Genomic DNA, 12,278 nt, shown 5'->3' on the forward strand with positions numbered 1-12,278 from the left:
GGGGTCACGTGACCCTATAAACACACATCTTATTCCAGCATTGCCAGCAACAGCACGTGACCCTATAAACACACATCTTATTCCAGCATTGCCAGCAACAGCACTGGGGTCACGTGACCCTATAAACACACATCTTATTCCAGCATTGCCAGCAACAGCACTGGGGTCACGTGACCCTATAAACACACTTCTTATTCCAGCATTGCCAGCAACAGCAATGGGGTCACGTGACCCTATAAACAAACGTCTTATTCCAGCATTGCCAGCAACAGCACTGGGGTCACGTGACCCTATAAACACACGTCTTATTCCTGCATTGCCAGCAACAGCACTGGGGTCACGTGACCCTATAAACACACGTCTTATTGCAGCATTGCCAGCAACAGCACTGGGGTCACGTGACCCTATAAACACACGTCTTATTCCAGCATTGCCAGCAACAGCACTGGGGTCACGTGACCCTATACACACACACACGTCTTATTCCTGCATTGCCAGCAACAGCACCGGGGTCACATTACCCTATAGACACACGTCTTATTCCTGCATTGCCAGCAACAGCACTGGGGTCACGTGACCCTATAAACACACGTCTTATTCCTGCATTGCCAGCAACAGCACTGGGGTCACATTACCCTATACACACACGTCTTATTCCAGCATTGCCAGCAACAGCACTGGGGTCACGTGACCCTATAAACACACGTCTTATTCCAGCATTGCCAGCAACAGCACTGGGGTCACGTGACCCTATACACACACGTCTTATTCCTGCATTGCCAGCAACAGCACCGGGGTCACATTACCCTATAGACACACGTCTTATTCCTGCATTGCCAGCAACAGCACTGGGGTCACGTGACCCTATAAACACACGTCTTATTCCTGCATTGCCAGCAACAGCACTGGGGTCACATTACCCTATACACACACGTCTTATTCCAGCATTGCCAGCAACAGCACTGGGGCCACGTGACCCTATAAACACACATCTTATTCCAGCATTGCCAGCAACAGCACTGGGGTCACGTGACCCTATAAACACACGTCTTATTCCAGCATTGCCAGCAACAGCACTGGGGTCACGTGACCCTATAAACACACATCTTATTCCAGCATTGCCAGCAACAGCACTGGGGTCACGTGACCCTATAAACACACGTCTTATTCCTGCATTGCCAGCAACAGCACTGGGGTCACGTGACCCTATAAACACACGTCTTATTCCTGCATTGCCAGCAACAGCACTGGGGTCACATTACCCTATACACACACGTCTTATTCCAGCATTGCCAGCAACAGCACTGGGGCCACGTGACCCTATAAACACACATCTTATTCCAGCATTGCCAGCAACAGCACTGGGGTCACGTGACCCTATAAACACACGTCTTATTCCAGCATTGCCAGCAACAGCACTGGGGTCACGTGACCCTATAAACACACATCTTATTCCAGCATTGCCAGCAACAGCACTGGGGTCACGTGACCCTATAAACACACGTCTTATTCCAGCATTGCCAGCAACAGCACCGGGGTCACATTACCCTATAGACACACGTCTTATTCCTGCATTGCCAGCAACAGCACTGGGGTCACGTGACCCTATAAACACACGTCTTATTCCTGCATTGCCAGCAACAGCACTGGGGTCACATTTCCCTATACACACACGTCTTATTCCAGCATTGCCAGCAATAGCACTGGGGTCACGTGACCCTAGAAACAAACGTCTTATTCCAGCATTGCCAGCAACAGCACTGGGGTCACATGACCCTATAAACAAACGTCTTATTCCAGCATTGCCAGCAACAGCACTGGGGTCACGTGACCCTATAAACACACGTCTTATTCCTGCATTGCCAGCAACAGCACTGGGGTCACGTGACCCTATACACACGTCTTATTCCAGCATTGCCAGCAACAGCACTGGGGTCACATGACCCTATAAACAAACGTCTTATTCCAGCATTGCCAGCAACAGCACTGGGGTCACGTGACCCTATAAACACACATCTTATTCCAGCATTGGCAGCAACAGCACTGGGGTCACGTGACCCTATAAACACACGTCTTATTCCAGCATTGCCAGCAACAGCACTGGGGTCACGTGACCCTATACACACACGTCTTATTCCTGCATTGCCAGCAACAGCACCGGGGTCACATTATCCTATAGACACACGTCTTATTCCTGCATTGCCAGCAACAGCACTGGGGTCACGTGACCCTATAAACACACGTCTTATTCCTGCATTGCCAGCAACAGCACTGGGGTCACATTACCCTATACACACACGTCTTATTCCAGCATTGCCAGCAACAGCACTGGGGTCACGTGACCCTATAAACACACGTCTTATTCCAGCATTACCAGCAACAGCACTGGGGTCACGTGACCCTATAAACACACGTCTTATTCCAGCATTGCCAGCAACAGCACTGGGGTCACGTGACCCTATACACACACACGTCTTATTCCAGCATTGCCAGCAACAGAACTGGGGTCACATTACCCTATACACACACGTCTTATTCCAGCATTGCCAGCAACAGAACTGGGGTCACGTGACCCTATAAACAGACGTCTTATTCCTGCATTGCCAGCAACAGCACTGGGGTCACATTACCCTATACACACACGTCTTATTCCTGCATTGCCAGCAACAGCACTGGGGTCAAATTACCCTATAAACACACGTCTTATTCCAGCATTACCAGCAACAGTACTGGGGTCACATGACCCTATAAACACACGTCTTATTCCAGCATTGCCAGCAACAGCACTGGTGTCACATTACCCTATACACACACGTCTTATTCCAGCATTGCCAGCAACAGCACTGGGGTCACATTACCCTATAGACACACGTCTTATTCCTGCATAACCAGCAACAGCACTGGGGTCACGTGACCCTATAAACACACGTCTTATTCCTGCATTGCCAGCAACAGCACTGGGGTCACGTAACCCTACACACACGTCTTATTCCAGCATTGCCAGCAACAGCACTGGGGTCACGTGAACCTATAAACACACGTCTTATTCCTGCATTGCCAGCAACAGCACTGGGGTCACGTGACCCAATAAACACACGTCTTATTCCAGCATTGCCAGCAACAGCACTGGGGTCACCTTACCCTATACACACACACACGTCTTATTCCAGCATTGCCAGCACCAGCACTGGGGTCACGTAACCCTATAAACACACGTCTTATTCCAGCATTGCCAGCAACAGCACTGGGGTCACGTGATCCTATAAACACACGTCTTATTCCTGCATTTCCAGCAACAGCACTGGGGTCACCTTACCCTATACACACACGTCTTATTCCTGCATTGCCAGCAACAGCACTGGGGTCACGTGACCCTATAACCACACGTCTTATTCCAGCATTGCCAGCAACAGCACTGGGGTCACGTGACCCTATAACCACACGTCTTATTCCAGCATTGCCAGCAACAGCACTGGGGTCACATTACCCTATCAACACACGTCTTATTCCTGCATTGCCAGCAACAGCACTGGGGTCACGTGACCCTATAAACACACGTCTTATTCCAGCATTGCCAGCAACAGCACTGGGGTCACGTGACCCTATAAACACACGTCTTATTCCAGCATTGCCAGCAACAGCACTGGGGTCACGTGACCCTATAAACACACGTCTTATTCCTGCATTGCCAGCACCAGCACTGGGGTCACGTGACCCTATAAACACACGTCTTATTCCAGTATTGCCAGCACCAGCACTGGGGTCACGTGACCCTATAAACACACGTCTTATTCCAGCATTGCCAGCACCAGCACTGGGGTCACGTAACCCTATATACACACACGTCTTATTCCAGCATTGCCAGCAACAGCACTGGGGTCACGTGACCCTATAAACACACGTCTTATTCCTGCATTGCCAGCAACAGCACTGGGGTCACGTGACCCTATAAACACACGTCTTATTACTGCATTGCCAGCAACAGCACTGGGGTCACGTGAGCCTATACACACACGTCTTATTCCTGCATTGCCAGCAACAGCACTGGGGTCACGTGACCCTATAAACACACGTCTTATTCCAGCATTGCCAGCAATAGCACTGGGGTCACGTGACCCTATAAACACACGTCTTATTCCAGCATTGCCAGCAACAGCACTGGGGTCACGTGACCCTATAAACACATGTCTTATTCCAGCATTGCCAGCAACAGCACTGGGGTCACGTGACCCTATAACCACACACGTCTTATTCCAGCATTGCCAGCAACAGCACTGGGGTCACGTGACCCTATAAACACACGTCTTATTCCAGCATTGCCAGCAACAGCACTGGGATCACGTGACCCTATATACACACGTCTTATTCCAGCATTGCCAGCAACAGCACTGGGGTCACGTGACCCTATAAACACACGTCTTATTCCAGCATTGCCAGCAACAGCACTGGGGTCACATTACCCTATACACACACGTCTTATTCCAGCATTGCCAGCAACAGCACTGGGGTCACGTGACCCTATAAACACACACGTCTTATTCCAGCATTGCCAGCAACAGCACTGGGGTCACGTGACCCTATAAACACACACGTCTTATTCCAGCATTGCCAGCAACAGCACTGGGGTCACATTACTCTGTAGACACACACGTCTTATTCCTGCATTGCCAGCAACAGCACTGGGGTCACATTACCCTATAAACACACGTCTTATTCCAGCATTGCCAGCAACAGCACTGGGGTCATATTACCCTATAGACACACACGTCTTATTCCTGCATTGCCAGCAACAGCACTGGGGTCACATTACCCTATAAACACACGTCTTATTCCAGCATTGCCAGCAACAGCACTGGGGTCACGTGACCCTATAAACACACGTCTTATTCCTGCATTGCCAGCAACAGCACTGGGGTCACGTGACCCTATAAACACACGTCTTATTCCAGCATTGCCAGCAACAGCACTGGGGTCACGTGCCCCTATAAACAATCGGCACTAGGGCCGCAACTAGGGGGGGGGGCTGGAGGTGCACGTGCAGTGGGTGCGCTGCTGCAGCTGGCGTCAGTGACCTCCAGCCCGATGCCGCAGGGAGACTCTAAGGCGGGCGCCCGCTGAGATGTTATTACCAGCAGGCGCCCGCCTCTTCTCTGCAGCGCCGTGCTAGCCGGAGGCTGGAGTTCTCTCCTGAATTCCAGCTTCCGGCTCTCCCCACAGGCACTATGGAAGAGACGTAATGACGTCTCTCCCATAGTTCCGAGGAGCAGCGGGGCGGAGCCAACGGCGGCGGTCACAGGAGCGGGGTTTAAGGTAAGTTTTTTTTGTGTGTGTGTAAGCGGCACTACGGGGGGCATTACCAGGGAGCACTAAAGGGGCATTATCAGGGGGCACTACGGGGGCATTATTAGGGGGCTCTACATGGGCATTATCAGGGGGCACTACAGGGCATTACGAAGGGGCTCTACAGAGGCATTAGCAGGGGGCTGCACATGGGCATAACTAGGGGTATTACTACATGGGCACTACAGGGGCTTTACTAGGGGTATTACTACATGGGCACTACTATAGGTGCATTACTATGGGGGCACTGCTGCGGGGAACTACCAGGGGGAGGGGGGCGCCAAAGTACTGTCTTGCCCTGGGTGACGAAAACACTAGTTCCGGCCCTGATTGGGACAATTGTAGATTGTTTAAAATATTATTAGTTTATTTTTTTATTAACTGGCTAAAAACAAATCTGCATAAACCGTCATGTACTTATACGTTACTGCCGATGGTTATGAGACCTAAATGTAGAGGGGGAAAAAAAAAAAAAAGTCAGCCACATCCAATGGCATTTTACATAGGATTTTCGATATGTTTGTACGGGTGTAATAGGATTTCGTATACACTGTAAAATGCACAGACATGTACAGAAATCCGATACCCCGGTGGAATGCAGCCAACATAAAAACCGCCCATGGGTCTTGTAAGAAGAGAATCTATGTTTCCTAGCCCCAGACCCACTGGCATTTACTTTCTAACATAAAAGGGGTCTGAGACTGAAGACAAATGACAAAAACAAAACTCTTCTCCCTCTAACAAGCCCCCCAGCCCCCGCCCACACACCTCATTGTCTTGTCCTTTATCGCTGGGGCAGCCAATCAGCTCTCTGCGCAGAAGACTCCCATCGTACTCCAGAAAGGTGACATACAGCGTCCTGAACAGCTCGACGTGTTTGTTCTTGACGCGGAGCTTGTGGGGGGAATTCCAGTGAATCACCTGGACGGCAGGTGGGGAGGAGACGGGGACAGGGAATTATAGAAGTGCGTTTATTTACATCAGAACACATTTCTGGTACTGAAATCCATCATATGGGAATGTTACATCAGTGACCGAAACCCCCAGTAATAATCAATAATAAAAGACAGGACAGCCAGCACCTCACACTAAGCTAGCTGATAACAGAACACAATAGTTAGTAGTAATCTGTGTAGTAAAGCAAGTGGTAAAATAACACAATTTGGTATGGGACTGGTTACATATAGAGAGAGAGGCAGTACAGAGAGAGGCAGTACAGAGAGAGAGGCAGTACAGAGAGAGAAGCAGCACATTATGCAGAGGCAGTACAGAGAGAGAGGTAGCACATTATGCAGAGGCAGTACAGAGAGAGAGGCAGCACATTATGCAGAGGCAGTACAGAGAGAGAGGCAGCACATTATGCAGAGGCAGTACAGAGAGAGAGGCAGTACAGAGAGAGAGGCAGCACATTATGCAGAGGAAGTAAAGAGAGAGAGGCAGCACATTATGCAGAGGCAGTACAGAGAGAGAGGCAGTACAGAGAGAGGCAGCACATTAGGCAGAGGCAGTCCAGAGAGAGAGGCAGCACATTAGGCAGAGGCAGTCCAGAGAGAGGGCAGCACATTAGGCAGAGGCAGTACAGAGAGGCAGTACAGAGAGAGAGGCAGCACATTATGCAGAAGCAGTACAGAGAGAGAGGCAGTACAGAGAGAGAGGCAGTACAGAGAGAGAGACAGTCCAGAGAGAGAGGCAGCACATTAGGCAGAGGCAGTACAGAGAGAGAGGCAGTACAGAGAGAGAGGCAGCACATTAGGCAGAGGCAGTACAGAGAGAGATGCAGTACAGAGAGAAAGGCAGTACAGAGAGAGGCAGCACATTATGCAGAAGCAGTACAGAGAGAGAGGCAGCACATTAGGCAGAGGCAGTACAGAGAGAGAGGCAGCACATTATGCAGAAGCAGTACAGAGAGAGAGGCAGTACAGAGAGAGAGGCAGCACATTAGTTAGAGGCAGTACAGAGAGAGAGGCAGTACAGAGAGAGAGGCAGTCCAGAGAGAGAGGCAGCACATTATGCAGAGGCAGTCCAGAGAGAGAGGCAGTCCAGAGAGAGAGGCAGCACATTATGCAGAGGCAGTACAGAGAGAGATGCAGTACAGAGAGAGAGGCAGCACATTATGCAGAGGCAGTACAGAGAAGGAGGAAAGCACAGCAGGAAGAGGTAATGGGAGATTAGCATGGGTATAGAGCCTGTGATAGTCTGGTAATGCTTTCTGTACAGACTGAGGAATAGGGGGGCTGAGCATTCAAGAGACTAAAGTGAAAAGAATCAGTACAGAGAATAGGATGATGGTGTGGTGGGGGGGGGGGGGGTAGTACATTACAGAGAGGCCGTACAGAGAATGCGATGATGGGGGCTAGTGCATTACAGAGAGGCAGTACAGAGAATGGGATGATGGGGGTAGTGCATTACAGAGAGGCAGTACAGAGAATGGGATGATGGGGGTAGTGCATTACAGAGAGGCAGCACAGAGAATGGGATGATGGGGGCATTGCATTACAGAGAGGCAGTACAGAGGATGGGATGATGGGAGTAGCACATTACAGAGAGGCAGTACAGAGAATGGGATGATGGGAGTAGCACATTACAGAGAGGCAGTACAGAGAATGGGATGATGGGGGTAGTGCATTACAGAGAGGCAGTACAGAGAATGGGATGATGGGGGGGGTAGTGCATTACAGAGAGGCAGTACAGAGAATGGGATGAAGGGGGTAGTGCATTACAGAGAGGCAGTACAGAGAATGGGATGAAGGGGGTAGTGCATTACAGAGAGGCAGTACAGAGAATGGGATGATGGGGGTGGCACATTACAGAGAGGCAGTACAGAGAATGGGATGATGGGGGGTGGCTCATTACAGAGAGGCAGTACAGAGAATGGGATGATGGGGGTAGTGCATTACAGAGAGGCAGTACAGAGAATGGGATGATGGGGGGTAGCGCATTACTGAGAGGCAGTATAGAGAATGGGATGATGGGGGGTGGCGCATTACAGAGAGGCAGTACAGAGAATAGGATGATGGGGGTGGCGCATTACAGAGAGGCAGTACAGAGAATGGGATGATGGGGGGTAGTGCATTACAGAGAGGCAGTATAGAGAATGGGATGATAGGGGTAGTGCATTACAGAGGGGATACAGAGAATGGGATGATGGGGGGTAGCACATTACAGTGAGGCAGTATAGAGAATGGGATGATGGGGGTGGCGCATTACAGAGAGGCAGTACAGAGAATGGGAGGATAGGGGGTAGTGCATTACAGAGAGGCAGTACAGAGAATGGGATGATGGGGGGTGGCGCATTACAGAGAGGCAGTACAGAGAATGGGATGATGGGGGGTAGCACATTACAGAGAGGCAGTAGAGAGAATGGGATGATGGGGGTAGTGCATTACAGAGGGAATAAAGAGAATGGGATGATGGGGGGTAGCACATTACAGAGAGGCAGTATAGAGAATGGGATGATGGGGGTAGTACATTACAGAGAGGCAGTACAGAGAATGGGATGATGGGGGTAGCGCATTACAGAGAGGCAGTATAGAGAATGGGATGATGGGGGTAGTACATTACAGAGAGGCAGTACAGAGAATGGGATGATGGGGGTAGCGCATTACAGAGAGGCAGTACAGAGAATGGGATGATGGGGGTAGTACATTACAGAGAGGCAGTACAGAGAATGGGATGATGGGGGTAGTGCATTACAGAGAGGCAGTAGAGAGAATGGGATGATGGGGGTAGTGCATTACAGAGGGAATACTGAGAATGGGATGATGGGGGGTAGCACATTACAGAGAGGCAGTATAGAGAATGGGATGATGGGGGTAGTACATTACAGAGAGGCAGTATAGAGAATGGGATGATGGGGGGTAGCACATTACAGAGAGGCAGTATAGAGAATGGGATGATAGGGGTGGCGCATTACAGAGAGGCAGTACAGATAATGGGATGATGGGGGGGTAGCACATTACAGAGAGGCAGTACAGAGAATGGGATGATGGGGGTAGTACATTACAGAGAGGCAGTATAGAGAATGGGATGATGGGGTAGTGCATTACAGAGAGGCAGTACAGAGAATGGGATGATGGGGTAGTGCATTACAGAGAGGCGGTATAGAGAATGGGATGATGGGGGTAGTACATTACAGAGAGGCAGTATAGAGAATGGGATGATGGGGGTAGTACATTACAGAGAGGCAGTACAGAGAATGGTATGATGGGGTAGCGCATTACAGAGAGGCAGTATAGAGAATGGGATGATGGGGGTAGTACATTACACGAGAGGCAGTATAGAGAATGGGATGATGAGGGTAGTACATTACAGAGAGGCAGTACAGAGAATGGGATGATGGGGTAGTGCATTACAGAGAGGCAGTATAGAGAATGGGATGATGGGGGTAGTACATTACAGAGAGGCAGTATAGAGAATGGGATGATGGGGGTAGTACATTACAGAGAGGCAGTACAGAGAATGGTATGATGGGGTAGTGCATTACAGAGAGGCAGTATAGAGAATGGGATGATGGGGGTAGTACATTACACGAGAGGCAGTATAGAGAATGGGATGATGGGGGTAGTACATTACAGAGAGGCAGTACAGAGAATGGGAGGGAGGTAGCGCATTACAGATAGGCAGTACAGAGAATGGGATGATGGGGAATGGCGCATTACAGAGAATGGGGGGTGGCGCATTACAGAGGGAATAGAGAGGATGGGATGATGGGGGGTAGCACATTACAGAGAGGCAGTATAGAGAATGGGATGATGGGGTAGTACATTACAGAGAGGCAGTACAGAGAATGGGAGGGAGGTAGCGCATAACAGGGAGGCAGCACAGAGAATGGGATGATGGGGAATGGCGCATTACAGAGAATGGGGGGTAGTACATTACAGAGGCAGTACAGAGAATGGGATGATGGGGGTAGCGCATTACAGAGAGGCAGTAAAGAGAATGGGATGATGGGGGTAGTACATTACAGAGAGGCAGTACAGAGAATGGGATGATGAGGGTAGTGCATTACAGAGAGGCAGTACAGAGAATGGGATGATGGGGGGTAGCACATTACAGAGAGGCAGTATAGAGAATGGGATGATGGGGGTAGTACATTACAGAGAGGCAGTACAGAGAATGGGATGATGGGGGTGGTGCATTACAGAGAGGCAGTACAGAGAATGGGATGATGGGGGGTAGCACATTACAGAGAATGGGATGATGGGGGGTAGCACATTACAGAGAGGCAGTAGAGAGAATGGGATGATAGGGGTAGTGCATTACAGAGGGAATACAGAGAATGGGATGATGGGGGGTAGCACATTAGAGAGAGGCAGTATAGAGAATGGGATGATGGGGGTAGTACATTACAGAGAGGCAGTACAGAGAATGGGATGATGGGGGTAGCGCATTACAGAGAGGCAGTACAGAGAATGGGATGATGGGGGTAGTACATTACAGAGAGGCAGTACAGAGAATGGGATGATGGGGGTATTGCATTACAGAGAGGCAGTACAGAGGATGGGATGATGGGAGTAGCACATTACAGAGAGGCAGTACAGAGAATGGGATGATGGGAGTAGCACATTACAGAGAGGCAGTACAGAGAATGGGATGATGGGGGTAGTGCATTACAGAGAGGCAGTACAGAGAATGGGATGATGGGGGGGTAGTGCATTACAGAGAGGCAGTACAGAGAATGGGATGATGGGGGTAGTGCATTACAGAGAGGCAGTACAGAGAATGGGATGATGGGGGTGGCACATTACAGAGAGGCAGTACAGAGAATGGGATGATGGGGGGTGGCTCATTACAGAGAGGCAGTACAGAGAATGGGATGATGGGGGTAGTGCATTACAGAGAGGCAGTACAGAGAATGGGATGATGGGGGGTAGCGCATTACTGAGAGGCAGTATAGAGAATGGGATGATGGGGGGTGGCGCATTACAGAGAGGCAGTACAGAGAATAGGATGATGGGGGTGGCGCATTACAGAGAGGCAGTACAGAGAATGGGATGATGGGGGGTAGTGCATTACAGAGAGGCAGTATAGAGAATGGGATGATAGGGGTAGTGCATTACAGAGGGGATACAGAGAATGGGATGATGGGGGGTAGCACATTACAGAGAGGCAGTATAGAGAATGGGATGATGGGGGTGGCGCATTACAGAGAGGCAGTACAGAGAATGGGATGATAGGGGGTAGTGCATTACAGAGAGGCAGTACAGAGAATGGGATGATGGGAGGTGGCGCATTACAGAGAGGCAGTACAGAGAATGGGATAATGGGGGTAGCGCATTACAGAGAGGCAGTACAGAGAATGGGATGATGGGGGTAGTGCATTACAGAGAGGCAGTACAGAGAATGGGATGATGGGAGTAGTACATTACAGAGAGGCAGTACAGAGAATGGGATGATGGGGGTAGCGCATTACAGAGAGGCAGTACAGAGAATGGGATGATGGGGGTAGTACATTACAGAGAGGCAGTACAGAGAATGGGATGATGGGGGTAGCACATTACAGAGAGGCAGTACAGAGAATGGGATGATGGGGGTAGTGCATTACAGAGAGGCAGTACAGAGAATGGGATGATGGGGGTAGTGCATTACAGAGAGGCAGTACAGAGAATGGGATGATGGGGGTAGTGCTTTACAGAGAGGCAGTACAGAGAATGGGATGATGGGGGTAGCGCATTACAGAGAGGCAGTACAGAGAATGGGATGATGGGGGTAGTACATTACAGAGAGGCAGTACAGAGAATGGGATGATGGGGGTAGTGCATTACAGAGAGGCAGTACAGAGAATGGGATGATTGGGGTGGTGCATTACAGATAGGCAGTATAGAGAATGGGATGATGGGGGTGGCGCATTAGAGAGTCAGTACAGAGAATGGGATGATGGGGGTAGTGCATTACAGAGAGGCAGTACAGAGAATGGGATGATGGGGGGTAGCACATTA

The 12,278-nt window shown here is 50.0% G+C and overlaps 1 protein-coding gene across 2 annotated transcripts in view; it reads right to left on the reverse strand.

Annotated features, from left to right (window-relative positions):
• The window catches only part of LARGE2 (LARGE xylosyl- and glucuronyltransferase 2), a 74,021-nt gene that overhangs the window by 12,683 nt on the left and 49,060 nt on the right, over positions 1-12,278 (reverse strand). For both annotated transcript variants that reach the window (XM_088461523.1, XM_088461524.1), the window contains exon 11: positions 6,109-6,261. In XM_088461523.1, coding sequence (XP_088317649.1) covers positions 6,109-6,261 — 153 coding nt within the window. The remainder of the gene's footprint in view (positions 1-6,108; positions 6,262-12,278) is intronic.

This window comes from Taudactylus pleione, unplaced genomic scaffold (genome assembly GCF_031769625.1).
Source record: "Taudactylus pleione unplaced genomic scaffold, aTauple2 ptg001060l, whole genome shotgun sequence".
NCBI lineage: Eukaryota > Metazoa > Chordata > Amphibia > Anura > Myobatrachidae > Taudactylus > Taudactylus pleione.